The sequence below is a fragment of the Apaloderma vittatum genome, unplaced genomic scaffold (assembly GCF_000703405.1).
Source record: "Apaloderma vittatum isolate BGI_N311 unplaced genomic scaffold, ASM70340v1 scaffold15167, whole genome shotgun sequence".
Lineage (NCBI taxonomy): Eukaryota > Metazoa > Chordata > Aves > Trogoniformes > Trogonidae > Apaloderma > Apaloderma vittatum.
In genome coordinates, this window is record NW_009724722.1 from 47871 (window position 1) to 69826 (window position 21956).

At 39.5% G+C, this 21956-nt stretch overlaps 1 protein-coding gene across 1 annotated transcript in view; it reads right to left on the bottom strand.

The window, feature by feature from the left end:
- LOC104276351 (protein kinase C alpha type) overlaps window positions 1–21956 on the bottom strand; it is a 94064-nt gene that overhangs the window by 33301 nt on the left and 38807 nt on the right. The window contains exons 3-7 of the mRNA XM_009872632.1: window positions 15001–15112; window positions 14157–14285; window positions 4970–5126; window positions 4741–4875; window positions 3919–4015 (exon numbers count right to left, since the gene is read on the bottom strand). Of these exons, the coding sequence (XP_009870934.1) occupies window positions 3919–4015; window positions 4741–4875; window positions 4970–5126; window positions 14157–14285; window positions 15001–15112 (630 nt within the window). The remainder of the gene's footprint in view (window positions 1–3918; window positions 4016–4740; window positions 4876–4969; window positions 5127–14156; window positions 14286–15000; window positions 15113–21956) is intronic.

Here is a 21956-nt window from a genome sequence, read left to right on the forward strand (position 1 = left end):
CCCTGCCCATGGGCTGCAGGGCGACAACCTGCTTCATCATGGTCTGCACCATGACCCGGGGGACCCTCTGCTCCAGCGCCTGGAGCTCATCCTCCCCCCTCTCCTTCTTCACTGACCTTGGTGTCTTCACAGATTCTCACTCCTCCATCTCTGTGCCAGCTGTTCTGATGTAGTTCTTTTTCCCTGTTTCTTAAATATGTTCTTCACAGAGGCATTCTTCTCCTATCGTTTTACTGACAGGCTCAGCCAGCGGTGGGTCCCTTTTTGGAGCCGGCTGGCATTGGCTCTATCAGACTCAGCTTCTAGCAGCTTCTTGCAGAAGCCACCCCGAGAGCCCCCGCCGCCACCAAAATCCATCCAGGCAAACCCAATACATTCCACCCCTCGTCTCTGTGAATCACATATTTAAGAATTAAAATCTCCATTCAATACATTAACATCAAAAAAGAAAACCAAAGATTCCCAACACCAAAACCCGAAAAAACATCATCTCAACATCAAACAAAACTAAACATACTACATATAGAATCCACCCCTCGTCCCTTCATCACAATCACCAAAAATATAAATTCCCCCAAATCATTCTACTCTTTAACATTACTCAGTCCATGTTTTGCCCGTTACCCCTCTCAACTACTGTCCTTATCTCAAATTCCTCCCTTCCTGGATTTCGATTCCCCGTACAGGCACCAAAAAGACCCATGACAAATATTTTTTTTTACTGCTCAATTACATATATAAGTGAAGGGAATGTTTAAATTTATTATTTATTTACTTATTTATAATCTCATATAGCTAATTTATGGTAGATTTACATTGAATAAATGACTTAACCTGTAGCCAGAAAGTCCTGTAAGTAAAGCAGCATACCAATGAGATTTGTGTGATTAATAACCTAATTTAAACAAGACATTTGGATTATTAAAGTTGAACAAGAAGGATGTGATAGGATTGTGTAAACAGTTTGAAACTAATGAGACCTTCAGGTCGAATCTTAAAGATGTCTGTTGAACTATAGATGCAGGCAGGTATTTTAAAGATTCTCATTGATTTAAACCGGAGGTGGCTCCTATGTGCTCTTGGAGATTCTGCTAAGCACATTTTAAACTTTGGTCAAATTGGGCAACATCAGTTTTCAGAAAGTCTTAGACTTTTTATTTTTTAAGACCAGAAACTGATTTCAGAAATTTCACACCTACTGGTTCTCTGATCTTTTATAACCTGCAAATATTTTTATTCTTTCTTAATATTAAGCAATTAAAGTCCCATTCTAAAATTTCTCTATTCTTGCATAGCTTAGATATCCTGAAGACAATTATTAATTTTAAGTAGTTGGTATTCATAATCCAGTACTTTTGTAGAAATTGCTGTAAGCTTGTACTCAAAATTAAATCAACGTAGCTTGGAAATCAATCACTCTGTCGTATATCAAAAAGTAGACCAAGCACCACACATGTAGACTTGATTAGCAGGCATTCTTGAAGTTACTCTTTTCTATAAACTGACAAATGAGAAGACAGCCCAGTATGATCTTTTGGTCTATCTATATCTTTAAACTTTCTGACAAATACACTCCTCTAGTAAAATGACAGTCAAGATCTGCAATTCTTTTCCTGCAATGTTTCAAAGCTTATTTCAGAACAGTGGAAATATTTATTTAGATGATGTCATTATATCCCAAAGAGCAGCATATTTCTCAGTGCTATATACTTGTTCCTTAGTATAGGGTACCTAAAATAAAATGACTGTGTAAGGCAAGATATAAATAATAAGAAAAATAACGTAAAAGATGATCGGAGTCAGCTCAGTTATGTGCCATACCAGAATAGCTAATAAGTTCAATACCACCATCCAGACATCTGTGCTGTTAGTTTTCCTAAGCCCTCACAGTAATTCCCCTTGAAACCAAGTACGAACGTTACTTGGAGGGTGCTGCTCTTCCCTGTTCCTTCTCACAGTGGTAAACTTTGAGAGAGTAGGAGGTTGAACCTAAATCGTTTTAGCATGTAATGGTGCACTATACCAGCCTTGGTCTGGTTATAATTACATTTTTTTTCCAGCTACCAATATTCTCATGTATCATCACTGAGTTTTAAAACTGCTCATTACGCAACTCTGTAAACGGTATTTCTGGAGACACCGTGTTTAGTTCACTGAAAACTGTTCCCTTTCTTTGACTGAGTCAGACCACCAAAACAGCACCAAGCAGGCTACCTCCAGAACAGGGAAAGCCTCAAAACCACGGGGCTCAAACTGAACTAATTAGACTTTGAGACAGACTAATTACTTCCAGGGGAACGCCCTTTGCTGGGACTCAGTCCAGTAGCTTTACATGACGCAACCTCTCGGGATTTCTACTCCACCTCATTGCAGGACACAGATAAACCCTCACTGTTCATTCTGCAACCAATGCATTTACAGCAGGCTTAAGAAAAAACCCTACGACACTGTAAATTCAATATGCAAACATACTTTGTCTAATAACTGACATTTTAAAATAGATAATTTTAGTGACTTTGTGCTGTCTCTGTCCTGAGAAAAGATTTCTATACGTCTATCACCAACACACACATATCCACCCAATTCCAGTCTCTGTACTGCGCAGAGACATGCAAGGGGTGAAAAGAATTACTTTTGAAGGTATTCTTCCTAGGAGAGATTAAAAAGTAAATATGATCTTGAATAGAAAATGACCTAGTGCAGCAAAATAAAATCACACTGGTCAGATCACGATTGTAAAGAAAGGAAAATGGAATGGAGATTCAAATACTTCTCAAATGTATAACGAAAATTACATTTCATGCTGCAGACAAAAGTATGGTGGCTCATCCAAATGTTTTCGGAAGAAACTGATGCACCTTTTCTTTTTCTTTCTTGAAAGTTGAGCATGTGCCGTTTTTTTCTCACTTTCTTGGGTTAACCCATCTTTTATAAAAACATTGTAGAATTCTGCCTGATGGTGAACATAAAAAATTGCCATTTTCAGGTTGAAAGCAACAGGTGTAAGTGTTTCTTTATGCACAACAGGTACATTAATTACTTTTTTTTTTGATAAACAGCTAGACTAACGTAGCAAACGTTCAATCAGAAATAAAATGATACCTTAAGACTGGAATATTTTGAATTCAACATTGTGTATGCAGCTGGCAAGAGGAGTCAAGTCAGAGCTGAATCCAGTATAGCCTCAGCAAACACCTCCCTCCCCAAGTCGTACCTCTCCCCTCGCTGGGTTAATGGGCAGCACGGGCTGTGCTCTGCCGCCAGAGCTGGCAGAAGATGGGCACGGTACGGTGAGACCGCGCTTGCCACCGACTGCTCCAACCTGCACCATGGAAGGCAGGAAGACCGTGGAAAGTATCACTCTTCTGTGTTTCTTTTCTGTACGTGACCAGCAATACCTCTTATCCTTAAAAACCCTCGTATCCATGATAAAGATATCAGAATTTTAGGTGACAACCGTCAGCAAAGATTTTGAGGCTCCAAATAATCAAGAATAAACATTATAATTATTTTTTTTTAAAAAGAAGGCATAGCGTGAAACGTTCTACGTATTAAAATGCTGTTTCTGAGAATTAATTTTTCGATTAACGCAGATAACTCTGATAACGGCTGGCAGATTTTGCAGCAAGTATTAAAAGACATCAAAATTTCTACACATATTTGACGTAAAATATTTTATAATATCGACTTAAAAGTGTCACAGCAGAGAAGTTGAACTGTCAGAAAAATGAGATCACTACCGAGTTAAACCATTTGGTCCAATCTTCAAGAAACTCAAAGGCACATACTGCTGTCACAGGCAACAGAAATAGTAGCACCCTAATATATATATTTTTAACAGGCGTTTTTTCTTTTTTTCCTAATAAAGTGAAAAATGTATGCAACATATAGTTGCACCTGTTTGTCTTTAATCCTCACCTCAAACTTCTGCCGGAGCTCAGCATTTCCATCTTCATCAGCATCTGGAATTGGAACATTATAATATTCACCTTCTTCTTGATTCAGCAGCTTGTACCTGTGGACCATTTAAGAAAAACAACGGTGACGTTACAGTTTTATCCCTGTTAGCTTTCAAGCCTGATGTAGTTGTTTGTATCGATGTCACAGGCACGTAAAGAACTGGTTTCAAAGATCTAAAGCAAACTGAGAAATGTAATATATTTAACCTAAAATTAGATCTTTAATTCCAAACTACCTACAAAGCAGTGCAGAGGGCAAGGAAATTCTTGTCACGCTTCCTGCGATACGATGGGAGACCTGAACCCTGAAGAACCTTTGCCTCAAGTGCTTTTGCAGCGTGAAACAATTATGGTTGATGAAATGTACTTTTTGAGATGAGTTCTATCTGTTGCTTGGTAGGTAAGATGGCATTTTATAAAATCGGTTCCCATGTACTTTGAATTTGCAGAGCTATATATAACATGATACACTTAGTAATGAATATATCATATTTGAGATAAAAATAAAATTCATATCACAAGACTATGTACACAGAATTGAGTTTGCAGCAGCTCCTGGCTCCAGCAGAATTTTCATGAAAACCACAAAAAAAGCGCATTCCTTTCATTGTTCTCCATTATATATAGCCTATGTTTCCTAGGTTTAGTTGCTTTTTCAGTGAATTTGTAGCCTGAGATACAGTGAAAGGCTCCAAAAAAGGTAGATTATACTGAAGAAAAATAGTGGGTTTAAACTTTTTTGCGATATACTCTCTCCTTCTCTCTTGTCAGAAACTCTTACCATCCACTGGCTGGCATTTTCATAAGCTCTGACACCCCAAATGAAAGAGATCCCATGAAATCGTTTCTGGTTGTTCGATCCCAGTCCCAGACCTCTACGGATAACCGTCGATCTTTGTCTGTAGGTTTCAATTTACTAAAAAGGAGAGAAGAGAGGAGTTTTCAGCACAAGACTGAAATAAATGGTTCAATACACACAAAGATGCTACATTAAAAGGTGTTAAACTTACAATGTGAATGACTCATTCCAGTCTGGATTCAAAGTAGAACGGATGGTTTTTGTTTTTTGTTTACTTTCATTCTTAGGATCTGGGATGAGCTTCAGTTTAACATAAGGATCTGAAAGTCCGTTTGGATCCATGGGAATTAGGTTTTTCGCTTCCCGCACTGTTAATATAAAACACAGGTAATTTGCATAGGATTAGAAATCACTGTTAAGGAAGCAGCAACATCTCAAACCAGGGTTACTGAAACATGTTGAAAACCAAACCAAACAAGACGTGAAACCCTCTTGTCAGACGGCCCAGAAGAAACTACTTGTTGTAAAATAAGGTTGTGCTTAGCGCTATTTATAAGAACGATAAAGAGAAATGACAGGAGAGAAGAGCAATTCACAAAGGACACGCAGCTCCCAGGCAGCTCTGTTCCTGCAGCGGAATGATTAAATGTCCAAATCTATCACTATAAATTTTTAAGCAGGTAGCACTTCTCTGTGCTTTTATTTCCTCATCAGTCTTAGGTTATACAACTACAGGACTATCAGCCAAACACTGTAAGGACAATAGCCAGATCACGAGAGATTTCAGAAGAGAGGTTATTTGATCCCATCCCTCACTGGAAGGTATCCAGCTAAACTTTCCTCAGATTCACGGTTCAGTACTTGTCAGATGGAATCACTGTAAGCATTATGTCATGGCAGCAACCAAAGTAAAAGAGAAGACAGTTTAACTCGAGCTTTACAGAAACGTTTGGGCAGCTTCTATTTTTACAATGTCAAAAGAAGGCATAAAACGAGTCAACATGTCTCAGGTTGCTGCTGAGCCCCAAAGAGAGAGAGCCGGAAGAGGCAGCACCGCGCACAGGGCACCGCTCCTCCGTCCCTCCGTGGAACAAGGCAGCGGCCGGTTGCGGAGGCATTTGTCTGGGCTCGGCAGCTTCTCGGTTTTAGTCTGGCTGGAGTATTCCAATGGACGAGCAAAGGCAGCACTTCTCCCCCTTGTAAACGGGGGAATGACAGCTTTCAGATCCAGAGAAATTGCCTTCGTTCCCATTTACTCCGAGTTTGCCCTTTGAGGGTCCGTACACTCAGCAGTCGGCTGGAAAACCAGTTCTGTTTTCAATGAAAAGAAACCCCCACCCAATATTAAAATTTAACACACTGAAAGTGATCTTCACATACTTCTGAGATGTAACATCAAGATTAAATAACTTATTTTAGTTAAATATTTACAAGCCCAAAGGGGTTAAGAACCTTAAAGTGATTGAAGGATGAAGTGACAGCATTCAACGCAAACTGCTCATTCTCTCCTATATTTGGTTTTGCATATGAACTATTATTTCAAAATCCACTCTCCGATTTTTATTTCGATAGTTTGGCGTGAGGAGAACTTTCTACAGCTTCCCAGAAACATATACCACTAAGTTTTTCAGTAAAATTCCTTGAACAAAATTGCTTAACTTTAACGTGGCATCTTCAGATTGATCCTTTCTGTTTAAATTTTACCTGGAGATGCTCAGTGTGACACCAAGCAGGATTTTGAGAAATTGGCTGGGTGGATGGAGAGCCACTCTCTGAGCTCCCTGGACAAAGCCAACACCGATGAGCCTTGATACACACTGCTGAGCCTAGAAAACAGCATCGAGCCCAGAGGACACGGCAGCGTGGGCAAGATGACTTCTTTCTTTTCCAGGAAATACAGAAAAAGAACAAAGCCCTCTATATACCAGAAAAAGAGAAGCCTGAAGATGAACTGGGAAGGAAAGATGCAACATATACTAAATACAGGCTCATCATCTCACTCTTTGTTTTAAGATATCTGGCCCATTTGTAGTTTTGTCTGCATAATTAACACGCTTAGACATATTCTTTCAACTGACTTGGCACTTTTCTTGAGGAAACAGCATGATGATACTTACGCTAAATAGTGCTTATAACGAATTAGCAGCTAAGCAGTCCACAGCTCTTTAAAGGCACCCTAATTTTAAGGAGGTGGGTCAGGTTTCAATCAGAGGAAGAAGAGATTTCCCTTCCCCACCAAAGGCACTACCTCTCACGTGTGGTTGAGGGAGAAAAATTTGAATGAAAAATAACTCCAAGAAAATAAATCCAGTTACTGTGACTGAATTCTGCTATGGCTGTAATGGCAGCAAGACATCTCATACTGCTTTATAATTATTAGTTAATTAAACTCAACACTGTGCTAGAGGTGCTACTCTAATGCATAGATGGCTGAAGTGAGATATAGGTCAGCATCATTTGGAGCATAACTTGGACAGAAATCTAAAATGCTACTTAGGCCAGTTTTCTGTCATTACTATTAAACATGATAATGACCTCTGTACTGAGCAAAGTAGCTGGTTCAAGTTACTTTTCCTAACATCTTGAATTGTTGAGTCTCTTAACAGGGATTGAGAAAGCTCACAAAAAAAAGACAGCAAAGAAAAGTATATATCAACGTTTCTAACAAATCCAGCCTTGCCCAGCTTTTCCATCCAAAACCCAGAAATAGTCATCAACTTGCCATGGGGAAAAAATGTGAAATTTTCTTCCTCATCTTTAATAAAAGATCATAAATGTTTATTCGGTAGAAAATGTAGACTATTTGATGACTGTCCTATTACGTGCTACTTATAATCCAGAAGCCATGCCTAAAATGGGGACGCCCACTTTTCCAGGAATAGTATAAAGACATAAGCAAATAGAGAGCTGGTTCTTAGGTATTCATATTTTAAATAAATATCTAAATAAGACAGAGTGGGCTGGCAGAGAACAACTGACATTTTATATAAAAAGAAGAATTTCAGGCAGAATTCTGAGGAATTTGCAGAATGACAAACCAGAACTTTTTCCATGAGATCATCTAGCTCAAAAGCTGCAAGTCATGCAGTGATGGATTTATAACTTGTTGCGATACCAGCAAATAAATCTAGTCATGAGTAAATAAATGCTTTTGTCCCTATAACAAAGATGGATTATTAGCAGCGTGAGTTTACTCAGTTCTTTTTCAAGTGAGTCAGAGCTACCTTTTTCCTGAATTCCCCAATGTTGATAATCAACAGTTCACTAACCACAGCAACCATTTCTTGCCAATCTTTTACTCCCTGCAGGCAACTTAGATGAGCAGAAATGTCTCCACTGCATGCGAATAGCTGCTTTTAGAAGACATCTCAAGTCTCATGCGGTCCCAGCTAGCAAGCTTTCTAGCAGAATGAAAGGAAAAGGAGACCCACACATCACAAAGTTTCTGTCTTCCACAATAAAGCATTAGCAGATAATGCCATAATTTCCCATAACTTCCTGAAGAAGATTCTGGTACAGACTGTGGCGATTTGCCCAGGTCACAGATGACTTAGCTGAGTGAGAGAGGATCCTGCATTCCCAGCCAAGAAGCTCTCTCCCCAGTATCTCACTGCACTTCCCTTAAACACAGTTTAAAAGATTTATCTATTACTGAAAAGAGTCTTCACATTTGTGCACTCTCTGGATGCAAAATCCAAAGCTGCTCAGCTTTCATTAAAGATTTATTAGAAGATTTATTAAAACTATCACCAAATGCTTGCTTTCTGGAGCTGGTTGTGGCTCCCTCGTACAACCCGCTCCAGAACAAATCCTGCTTTTTAGACAGCTGCTTAGGGCTTTCTGATACGAGACCTTTCCCTATTCCATAACTACTCCCCTTCCCAGCTAAAATTTCTTTTAATATCCCCTCTGAGACCGGTGCCTACTCGTTACACCCCATTTCCTGACTCCTGAAAGACGGCAACATCATGAACATTGACTCATGGAACACCGGCACTTCGCAGGGGATTTACACACAAGGAATAACTGATCAATTTCCTTCCTAGAACAAGATGAAAAATGAACCAATGTTGCATGATAATATCTTAATAAATACAGAGGAATTAAGTATCTCCTACTAACAGAAATGTACCATCCTCTCTCATGCTACTTACTAAGTACTTGTGCCTGCAATAGGTTCTCCGGTTTCAATTTCAACTGAAAATCTCACAGGAGCAACTGTATTTTACTTGTAAAATAAGATAAAAATTATCCTCATACAATCTACTGGGTAGGACAGCTACTTAATAAAACATAAGCCTTAACACTAGTCATATCAAATAATCTGAAAAGAGACTCAGACTATTAAATTTCTAATTCTTATCTGTTTATACTCTTAAATATATCACATTTTAGTTTTTTTTTTAATCTGCACACAGATGGCCATTTATGAAAAACTAATATTTCCTTTAAACACTATCATTGCTTATTTCTTCATGGTAAAGTTAATTTAATGAATGAAATGGGGAGCATGCAGTTGCTACCGTGGCTGACATTTGTTAAAGGCACAGCTCTTTCCGTAAAACGCACAGCAACCCTGCAAATCTGGGGATGCCAGAAGACGAAGATATTAGTGAGATAAAACATGCTGTTCACATTCCTTGAGACATTAGAAATGCCTTCCATGTGCAAGTAATTATTTGAGATCACTTTATAGGTATTTGGTACTAAAAGCTTGTCAAATAGCCAGAATATTCACATATGTTCTCTTTTAAAACCAGTTGCAGAATAAAATGAAATTAATGCTAAGACAGACAGATGCTAATTCTGACCTAGACAATCGTAAGTAAAATTGTCAGAGTGTATGTGTGGTTGGGTCTTTTAAGGAAACAATTTTTATGAGAGTCCAGAAATGTGCCAAAATTCTCCAGTTCTTCTGTCAAGCTTGTTTGGGCTGAGGCTCTCAGCCCAGCTGCCCACAGCAAACAGTGATGAGACATTAATATGCAGTGCCATGGGGTGGCTCAGCATTCACACATTCATAAACAATTTGAAAAATGTCCAGTGGGGAGTAGAGAACTCCTGGGGAGGTTATTCTTGGAGAGCCTGTTACGTGCTCCCAGCCTCTGCAGAGATCACTGCCAGGTTCCCTCCTCTTTTAAATAAAAGAAGAATAAAACCACATTTCCTGTATTCTTTCAGCTAAGAAAAATACACCTTAAAAATCCTGAAAGCTCTGGGCTGTGTATATATATATATTTTAATAACATTTATGTGACAGTAGGGTGCATTAGCTGACAGCGAGTCACTCACACTCTCACTCTAAACTGGTGCCTGTGTCGGGAGGGCACTTCTTCATTTCAGCTGCTGTCAAACCCAGCTCCCAGCAACTGACAGGTCACAGTTTCGAATCCCAATAATGTGGCAGCTTTTTATATGTGCACCAGATGGGGTTATTTTGTCACAAAGGTTATTGTTTACTCTCTATAAAAAATGAATCAAAAATAGAATAAAATTTAAAAAAAATATATCAAAACTGTGATTTAACCACCTACAAACTCACTCAGAAGAGCCCCGAATTACAAGATGGGTCAACAAGGAAATGTAAGAGTGGCAAAACCTTCAACGCACATCAGAAGGAAGAAGATTCAGAGCAAAAAGCGTAAATTAAGAATTGCAAAACCTGCTTGGCTATGTCTAAAAGCAAAAAGCCCGAGGCAGTCTAACCTATTAAAGGGTCATCACCTCAGTGCTTTCAGAAAAAAAGCATAATTCAAGACAGTTCCTATAAGAAGAAAACTACCAAGCTGATTTACTGCAAGTGCAATTAATTATTAGTATGCAATGCAACTCTCAAGCTAGCAGCTATAAAATAAACCACTGATATTTAAGAACTGCAACACAAATGAGCACCAATTGTGGCATATTGACTAGCACCGGGGAGACGGCAAGGTTTTGGCAAAGCATACCACCACAAAATTCATACTTATTTGTGAAAAAGCATCGCAGAGTCTTTAACATTTACACTGAAAAGGTTGTATGTCTCCCTTTCAGCACCCAGATTGAAGATCCGACCTAGTAAACTGGAATTAAGTATGTTTGCATATAGGACTGAATCATTCCCACCATTAGTTCAACTCAAAAGCTGCCAAAGTACTCAGATATTTTAGATATTCTGACTGAAAGCCAACTCCATCTGGCAGTACCCTGCCTTGCCTCTTTCCTAGTATTCACTGGGAAATAAATAAAAAACTCACCAGTGCTATTTACAATATTTTATCAGGAAAACACTCGGTTAGCGAGTGTTTACTGTGCCCTTTTTTGGAAACAAAAGCCACCACAAAACCCTCAAGGCAGTTATGCAGAAGTAAAGACAAATGGCAAGGTACTCAACAAGAGTCCCCAAAGGACCGGACCTTGTGGTCACCATTAAGGATGCTTCAGTGGCTTCCCCGGCTGGAACCGGGGTCGTTGATTTGCCCATCGAAGGTAATTGCAAGACGCCAAGACGTGTCTTCGTTGAGCAGTGCAAGTACTTTGCATGCAATCAAGGCGAAAGATCAGCAGGAGCTAATTAACAACCAAAACAGGATGCAGAGCAGAGATATTAAGGAATTCAGCTGAAGGAGCTCAACACCTACAGAGTAAATCCTTTGAAAAAGATCAGGCGAAGGCTCAAACCAAACTGCCAATCACCAAGTATTTGTCCCGCTGCTCCGAAACATTTCATTCACCTCTTTTCCCAAAGCTAAAGGCAGTGGTACTGTGCTTGGCAGCTCTGGCAACTGGATATTGTAAAAAAGGTTTTGTCACGTAATATTTTAGAAGCAATGCCATACTGGGAGAACAGGAGTTCAAAATTTTTGCATTGCAATATGTCCACAAACTGACTGACAATTGCTAATTTCATTTTCAGTTAAATATGCACAAAAGGTCTCTGAAACTTCACCCGGTCTGGGCTTTGTCAGCATAGTATTTTTATTTTTTTTTAAAAAAAACCAGCTTATTTTCAGGGCAACTGTTAACTTTTGTTGAAAGACATTTTCTGAAAGCTTCGAAATGCTGACAAGCCTCAACCCAAAGAAGTTAACAGCACTCAAATACGTAACAAGATTATAGTAAACACTTTTCTTGTTGTCCAGAAGCCTACTTAATTGTGGGACAGGATATATTTTATTTATAAAGACAAAAGTAACAGCATTTACTAAGCACAGCCACACCAAAAAGATCTTATGAAGAAAATGTACAAAATATCTGTAATAATTTTAACACAGTGGTTTCTCAGACAAGAGCTTTTCAAATAAAATTGTCAATTAAAAGAACACCTATTTCTATAATTGTTTTATGGTGCCTTGGCACCACAAAGACTTCTGACAAACCTTTTTGTCCCTAAAAGGATTATAAACCCGCTGAACCATCAGAAAACAAGCACATGTTATTTGTCAAAGTATCTGCATTACGGTGGAAAGTTTAAGCCATTTTAAAGAACCGTGTTGCAAAGAGCCTAGAATAATGCAAATATTAAATTTTGTCACTTGGATGATTTTCAAATGAGTTCTCTCTCCCGGTACAATCACTTTTAGCACCTGCATCACCATCTTTGAAAGGCCTCACTACTTAGTGAAACCACCTTGCAGTTAATGACAGTACCTTGGGCACATTTACCCCTCCTACGCCGAGAGGAAGCTATTTGAAAAGGTAAGCGACAATTAAGTGTCACTTGGGACCCGTTCTGATCCTTCCTAACTCAATTTTATCGTACTCCTCCCTTTCAACGCGTTTTGCAAGGTTTGACAGGAGAGGATGGAGGTGTTTGGATTCAGAGAGAACTGAGCCATGGACGAACACAGTGCCAGGAGGGACGGTCGCTGCTTCCATACGCTGCGAAAATCCAGTGCGAAGCTCTGATTTCCTTTACATTGACCTCAAGGGGCATGGGCTCTGTTGAGACTCATCCCCCAAAGAAGCTCAGAGGTAGAAGGAACCTCCTTTTGGAGTATAATAGGCCAAAACACTACACAACACTCAACATCCAGAGGTTGCCAACAGCTGCATCAAGAAGCAAAGACAGAGATGGTCTGAGAAACCTCCGGCTTTGTCCTGTGCCCTCAAGTTTAATTCCACTTTGCAACAATAAAAGTATTGAATTCTGCTCTTCTTTCACAGCGTGGATACTGAATTGCGGTTCTTGCAGGCCCAATTTTAAAGATGCATCCGTGTACATCTAACGTGATGCATGAAGATCTGGTGCCTTTCAGTTTTCTTCCCTGAAGAAGCAGGGCTGGTCACCTGTGATAACACAACAACTAACCCACTCTCCTGAGGTAAAAGCTTAATTTGTGTTTTATGAGTGTCTTCTACCATTTTTTACATTATATCATAATTATTTTGGTTCTAGCTACTACAGCACATATTAGAAATTTCCTCAAGGTTTTGAGCCATAAAATTTCATTTATTTTACAGACTTGCCTCTACTTCCTTTTTTAATTTCAATTCTGGCCGTCCTCATTCCTGCCCTGTGCTCTCCCCTTGAATAAATACACTGCAATCTGATTGGCAAGGAACCCTTTTTTGCCTATTTGTGCCCAACAAAAGGAAAAATCAATAATAAAGTTCACTATCAACATTACACTTCAGATATCAGATACACCAGTTATCAGCTGATCCCAGCTAAACCAGAAAGCACACACGGAACAAACCTAACATACTGTAAATACAAATTCTGTTGGAGTTAAACAACCTATTACACATTTATTTAGGGGGCCAAAATAGTATTTTAACTTGCAGAATACATTTTCCATTTTTTTTCCTGCAACTTCAGACTTGAAATGGGTTGGGGGAGGGGATGTGCACACAGCCCAGGAGAAACCCTCCCAGGGGACAGGAACTACCACCCTCTCTCTCCTTCCTCCCTCTCCCTCCTCTCCATCTCGCTAACCCTAATCTTGCAGAACGCAGTAATTTATTTTTTTATTTTACAGCTCACTGGGAGTAATATCTGGGATTGAATCCAAATTGCCTTTGTTTATTAAATACTCTGAAATGGAGGAAACAACTCCTCAGCTGATGAGGGTTTAGAGTATTTCTTGTGATCTGCAGCTGAAGGCTGGCTTCCTGAACAGCTAGCTATCCTACTGGGCTGCTTTCTACATAAAAAAAATGGCATTACAGCGAGTTTCTAATTAACATTCCTGAGTTTTTAAAGCTATTACTAGAGTTTTCATTTCCCTCTTTATTTTTATGAACACCAGTTCATAGAGTTTATTGATTCAAGGATATGTTGAATGAAATCCTCACACTTCTTAAGTGAAATACTCAGTTGTTGGCTTTCATACAGAAAGATTTGACCAAGATACACAAACCTTGTGTGTATATTACACATTTATAAAGCCTGCAAAATTCCAGAGTGAGTTGTTTACCTGTTACTTCCAGTTTGTCACCCGTGACTTCAGCTTTCAGATAAATCCTTCCCCTTTTCTCCGTGTGATCCATGCCACAGAGGCTCGGGACGTTTATTACGCATTGCTTATGAACGTTCATATCACAGGCTGTGGATATAAAAATGGTTCAGATAGCTATGAGAAGCTAACAATGTGATCACACCGCAAACACTGAGCAAAGGGAAAGTTAAGATTGCAATGCTTAACTGCTGGCAAGGCTTTCAGATTACAGCTGAATGACATGTCTAGTTTCCATCTCGACAAGACATTTTGTAGACAGTGACACGGAGAATAAAACAATCTGCTTCAGAAACCTGAAGTTATCATTAATGAAGCGAGAGAAAAAAGAAGTGAAGATGGAATAAAGACTTGCTGGAAATATGACTAAGAAAAAAGAGCATTTGTGCCAGCATTAGTAATGAAGGGAGGTAGGTTTAAACTGATAATCAGATTTTTCGAGCAGGAGACTTCCAAGACAAATGAAATACAAGGAAAATGTTGGACCCTGGCTAGCAACTCAACAGAAATTTCAGTCTTCAACAGCGTATTCACCTGATCAGTTCAAAAAGAGGCTTTCTCAAAACTGCCACAGCAAAGGCTCTTCAGCCTCATCAAATCGAATACATCGTGTTCTCAGCGAAAGAGGTGACTTTCATTAGTATATTATTACGGTACTGAAATATCCACTTGAAATATAACAGTACTATAAATAGCTGACATTCAGAATAGTATTTTCCACAGAAAAGAAATAAAAAGCTGTTAGCCAGTGTTTCAACTTCCTTTCTTGAATACCCTTCTGGTAAGACAGAAAACCTTCACTTACTGTCACATTTCATCCCTTGGTGCAGAAGCCCATAAAGCAGTGACCCACAGTGGTCACAGAAGGTCGGGCTCCCATATGTGTGGATCTTAAATTTGTGCTTGCTTCTGGGATCCTGAAGGAAAAAAAAACAGAAAGAGATTCTCAAGTCAAAAAAAAGTAAGATTGACATACGTTTAATGTACTACTTCAAATACCAAAAAACCTTCCAGCTCTGCTACTTACACTACGGAAAAATGTATTTCAGCACGCAGGTTACTGACAACCCTGTAGCAGTACCTACACTGGGGCAGGTACATTGGCCTTGGTTCCTAATTGTCCTTTACTTTGGTGTCCTAAGAATGAGTATGTCAGCTCAGCGAACACAGGGTTGCTCACCTACACTAGACTATTTCAGTAGCTCTGCTTGTTATCCAGCCCGAGATAGGAAATGCAAGCTGCTAACGACCATATTTATTTTGTAAACACAGTTAACCTAAATGGAATGACATCCAACACTCCCGAGAACATCTGTTTCGTTATTTCTTAAGTATATAGCCAATGGGTCTTGTGGTGCAGGGTCATGGGAACATTGCTTTCCTAAGGGGTTATCTGATGGAGTGACTCTCACTCTATGCCTTCCAAAGAATTTAGAACACATTTTCAAAGAATTTTCAAATTTAGAACACATTTTTCCAAAAATTGTTCTGGTTAGAAGACATAAGGGGACTTGTTGCCTTATAAAGATATACACTTAACCATCACTTTGGGAAGCACCTCTATTGCTGAGAAGGACAAAATCCACAGCTTCTAAGAATGACACTGAATAAACAGATTTTTGAGTGGCATTTCTGAGTACAAAGTAATGACACAGAGAGGAAAACTTAAGGAAATTACTATAGGGAATGTCTAGTAAATACACTGAACCTGTGCTATACTGAAATTATATAACAAACAGTACCAAATAATTCCATTCCAATCGACAGAGTATACACGGTAATTAAGTGAAGCAGGGGGGTGTGTGTGGCTTAAAAACGTTGTGACATGTAAGGACAACTATACCACACTCCCTGCAAAGCAGCGCTACATGAGTGGAGGCTCCCATACTCCTCCGTCTTAACTGTACGTAACCACGAAATACCAGCAAAGGCATTCTTATAAAACAATGAAATAAAACCAGTCACATGAATAAATAAGTTGGATCAAACTTTGACCTTGGCCCTGCATGACTCAATGTATATATTCTGAATCATCATTTGCCTTCCACGATAAATGTTTTCTCTCGTTCTGTGAAAATGCCTGCTGTATGATGTGTAATATGAGCAATTCAATATGAATTATTTTTTTTAAAGAGCAGTATGTATGTGCTGCCTATTATTAATTAGTATTCTATAGGCACAGTGAAGTCACGTACTTCAGGCAGAGCACAAAAGAAGAGGACAAAGGAAAAGAGTACCGAAACTACTGGAAACTTCGCCTTTGGGAAATGTCCCTTTTAAAATTCCTTTAACAGAACTAAATAGAAGAACTTAAAAATATCAATCCTATGCATTTTTTTTTTTTTGGTACATTGAAGTAGGCAAAACATCGTTATTTCACATGCAAGTCTGAGAACACATAGAAAAAGCTGAGAGACCTCTAAACACCCACCACAGATGATAAAACCTTTCTACCTTATTCCCCATATTAACATGGGCATGAACCTATAGTTTACACTTTAATAATAAGTAACTCTATTAGCAATAATTACTATGTAGTCAGAACTAATTACTCATATTATTAACAACAATTAACTTTCTAGTTGTTAATGCAATTTAATACTTCCCTATGCTAAATGTGCATTAAGTGACTTACATGCATTACTGAGGAAACAGTCTTTCGTATTTTTCAGGTAGGGGTAAACTACTGAGTTAGAGGTAAGCTCCAGTAAATTTTCTTCAAATATCCCCTTTTAATCAATGCAAACTTCCAATAATTCCCAAAGCATAGCTGGCAGTCATGTTTCATAGTAAACACAGGGACCCAAGCCAGGATATGACAGATGAACTGCCAAATAATGGCTGCTATTTGCAAGAGAATTGAACTTTGCACTAAACTTGGCATAGATTAATTGTGAAACTCCAAAGGGAAAAGCCACTTCTGTTTCCAAAATCCGTCAAAATTATGATGGGGGAACGTGGCAATGGGAAAGCAGGGGGAAAGCACTTGTTCAGCAGTGATGAATGATATGCTCTATTAAAATTCATGTTATTTTCATGCTAAAAAGTGAATTTTCTGCTATTATTAAGCCAATCCTCCTTTTTTATGAGTCAAACCAAATGCGACATAGTATAATTAAATGGGAAAGGAAACTCTGGGCAATCAATATCACAGACATTTAAATATTTGTCTTTGAAAAACCTTTAAATTGGCAGACATCTAGCCAGTGCTCTGCAGTTTGACTGCAGTACAATAGATGGGAGTTTCAGAGCCTGTCATGCCTCGTATGGGTGCAGCAGCCTTGTAAAGATGAGTAGCAGCTGGGCATCTACACCCCATACAGCTCAGAAAAAACCCAAAATATTATTCAGTAGTCTCAAAGCTGAGACACGCTCGCACAGGGAGAGGCAGCCAGAGCACCGGGAGATCTGCGCTCTGCACAGCCCTGCGCCGCACGGGCACATTGAAAGAAAACTGAAGCTGCCGCAGAAACCTTTAAAAAACAAATAAATGCATTTGCAGAGGTGACTTGTCCAACCAGGTAGGCTCTGGCTCTGCTTAAAGGAATCAGGGTTTGGGGAAGGTGGTGGGGAGTGGGGCAGGAACCCCCACACCAGGAAACACAAGAACGAGGAGGCATCTCGCCAGCCTCACAAGTGTTTCGCTCTACGCGCTGCCGTTGGGCTACGGTGTGCCCCGTGCAGCAGTGCTGCCACTGTCCCTGCCTTCCCCCTTTGTTTAGCACAAATGAATCCATTTCTTTTATTGAACAGCAGCGGAAAGCACCCCCCTGCGAGACATCATCCCATAATTTTCCTGGATCAAAGACAGGGGTGCGCAATAATTGAAAGCGCATGGTTAACCAGCACACATGTCAAACCGTGCTTTAACAGCTCATGAGCGTTGTATTTCTGAATTCTTTCTAAAAGCTCCCTTTTGATTAGAATTTTATTCCCCTTGATAGCAACACTGATCCGACTATAATTTTGCAGGCATTAAACCATCAGATTGCTTTTGAGTATAAGACAAACAAAAACCAATTTGTGTGAGCTTGCGTCAGTGGAGGGTTTGTATACAAAGCAGCATCATGTTATTACTCATTAAAGTCCTTTCATGGTATCTGACTTGATAGTATCAATAGCTGTGCCACCAGAACCAGGTATCTAAGACCAAAACCTCTGAAACTGTGCCCACATTGTCTTTAATTTGGCATCTTCTAAGTGACACAGCTACAACCGGTGAGATTTTTGGAGGGGATTTAAATCAATACCGCAAGAAGATCTGGCAGTGCCAGAGCCTGTACAAGTGATCAAGGTGGGGGGTAAAAATAACTGTTGTCATTGATACCAACACACAAACATTAACGAGGTGTTAGGCAGGATATAAGCTTGCTTTCTTTTTAAATTGCCCACAGTTAGTGAAAGGGTTTTTTTTTTCCCTGCTATTTTTGTGAGCATTAAGAAGCAGAAAATGCAAAAATGCGAGTTTAAAAATATTTTTGGAGAAACGGAAAATTACATTTTCCATTACAAAAATAACTTAAAGGAGTTCTGCAGCAGATGACCCATAAGGTCTTATGGTTGTATCAGAGCCTACAACATCAGAGAAGAATTTTGTATAAATAAAAGCAAATGCACCCAGTGTTCCATTTCCTACCTCCACGAAAGAACCACAGGACTGTTCTTCATCCCCAATCAAACACAAATGTATTCATTTACTAGTTTAAAAGGTGTAAAGGAAAAGTAAGCTTAAAACATCCTAAATTACTTCACTTAGACAAAAGAAAATATATTTTCTGAACCTTAATACACAACCCTTAAAAACTTCCTACTGCATAAAAAACATTCAATCCTACATCTTGCTTTGTCTTCCCCAAATGTCTAAAATATCGACTGTAAGGAACGCTGCTCTAACAGATCAACGAAACCACTGCAATTTGTACTGCATATATTTTACTTAAACCAGCTTTAACTTCCCCAAGCGAATACCAAGTTAATAAAACATATTTAAGAAGAACCGAGCGTGTTTTTCTCTGTATGGAGCCAAATCCCACATCCATCCCACGCTGTCCTCGGGCAAACTCCCCATTCCTTCATGAAAGCCCTCAGACTCCAGCTTTTCCAAACACCTTCCATAGAGCAACTACAACACCCAGTGCCCCAGTCAGACACCATGCCTGTCTGAGCAATTTTCTCCCGTTCGCTAATTATTTTCCTACAGAGACAATGAAAATCTTGCTTGGTGATTTGCACGGCATGTTGATTTGCGAGAGCAGATTCAACCTCAAGGAGCTGCGAGAGCCAAGGAGCCAGATGCTCCTACTGGAAATAACTTCCAGGGCTTAAAATACAGCTGCTACGATCAGAGCCCCGAAGCAAGGCAAAGCAAAAAGTCACCTTTTAACTGGTCACCATCTTTGCTCTTCCCTGATGGAATGGGGCTGTGTTCACAGGAAAGGGAAAGCAGAGAGACTCTGAGTTTCTTGGGAGTGATTAAGATCACATCCCTTTTTATTACAAAAGGTGCAAATGCTTAAAGTTTGTTTGAGCTGCAGTATAGAAAAGTTTTGTTGCTTTCAGCAAAATGCAATAGGAGATAAGACTTCTCCTGCTAAAGAATCAAAACTATGACACAGAAGGGGCACAGAGGCCAGCCCCTGGCTCAGGGCAGAGCCAACCACGGATCTGTCAGGTTTTGCAGTGGTTTATGGGGTTACTCCTCCTCAGCTGCAAGATGCAATAGAGTTCTAAATCTACTTGTCAAGCACCCCCAAAATAATTTTCCATGGGTTGACAAGTAGCTGCTCAGAGTGTGTTCCTGAAGCGGAGGAGATCAATGACATAACCATGTTTTTTTATGGGGTAAGGAATTACAAACTGACTCTTTCCAGAAATCCTAACCCCAGGCAGACCGTGGAGTTTTCCCTGTTTGGGGGGACTTGAAGGAATTAACTCAGAGAAAAGAATTAATTCCACTGACATCTGCAGGATGTGAAACCACGTCCACACCTTAACACAGCACCAGGTGTTCAGAGCATCAATAGAACTGCATTCAACTCTACGACAACCAAGGCAGTAGTGGGATAAGAAGACGAAGACTAAGCAAAAAATATAAGTAGTAAAACACGATGTACAACATGGATGCAAAGCAGAAGACGAGACACAGGCTCTTCTCATGACGGATTTTGGAGCTAGCAGGGATAAGGAGAGCCCTGAGCTCCTGCAGACAGGGAGCAGAGGGCTGGGCAAACGCTGCTGATGGAGCCACACGAGCTGCCCATGACAGCGGCTGCAGGATGGCAAGTCCAAACCCTAGCCCGTTCAGTCACGGGTTCAAGGGCTGGAACTACATTCAGAAATGAAGACTGACCCTCAAATGTGTAGAAAAGTCTTTCATGATAATAAATGACACCCTAGCTAAAAATAACAACAAAAATATCTTTTTTCCATCATTGTTCCTAAGACCACTCCTATTGTTTATTAACCTGAAGAGTATAAGAAGGCACACAAACAAAAAAATTGCATTTAATCAATACTGACAATGATCAATCAACTATTTCTTTCTCTATACTTGTATAGAAGAAGACAACTTGACCACAGTTCAAAAAAGATTTAAAGGCAGATTTTTCAGTCCTCTCCTGGAATTCACATTAAATTAATATTTTGAATCAAAAGAAACAGGTGGTCATTGAATCAACCTATTCTGATTGCTGCCTTTTGTTTGTGTTCTTGTCGTATAGAATAGTTCTGATTGAGCTGGCAAATGGAGAAAGAAGATCTGCATGACTGTACTCACAGGGATTTGTAATTTCCTAATTACTATAAAGACAGTTAAACTTAGAAGGGACTTGGTGTTTACCCGTTATTTTTTCTTCATTCTTTTTTAATGAAGAAACTGCAGTGTAATTACAGAAAATGCACAAACAAAAGATCCTCTCGGAAGCTGATTCATGACGAGGGAAGAAATGAGGCAAGATTTTGCCTCAGATACAACTCAACACAACGCTACAGTGTTTAAATAATTCCAATAAAGACTGAAACCAGACATCCGAGTTCAAAAGGAGTACTAGAAAGACAGAAGCACATGCCTTGCTTAAAAATCCATTCATTGATTTTATTGTTTCATCATTTATTTGTTGAATATATACACTTTTCATCACAGACTACGGTACCTTTACACCTTGAATACATATTACAATATATCCTCAACTGGAGTTCATGCTACCCTCCCTTCATTCTTCAGTGGAGGACAAAATGAGATAAACTAACCTCACCTGAAATGCTTTGTTTCCTCTGTAAAAGCAGGGACTCTGAGTGTTGAGGTACGAGGTCAAATAATTTGACATTTGCCGTAGCTTAAACGCTATTCATACAGGAGTGTGGCAAGTTTATCTAATAATACAGGGGAAAAATGGGAATAACTCCAAATACTCTTTCAGAAGCTATTGCAGCCAGAAGTTGAGTTTGTTTTTACCATGTTAAGGCTTAAGAAAATGTCTTTGTGACCCCAAATTCTTGCTGCCAACAGCAAAAATGAAACGAACTCAAGACTCTATCTGTAACGCCAAAACTGCCCTCAGTTAGTTCTGTCTAATGTGTGTTTATGAATGAGTGCGTTCTTCCAGTAGCATTCACCATTTTAGAGGGTTTAGAGGACATTGTAGAGAGGTTGGTGCTGGTCTCTTCTCACAGGTCATTAGGGACAGAACCGGGGGGAATGGTTGCAAGTTGCAACAGGGCAAGTTTAGGCTGGACATTAGGAAGAAATTCTTCACGGAAAGA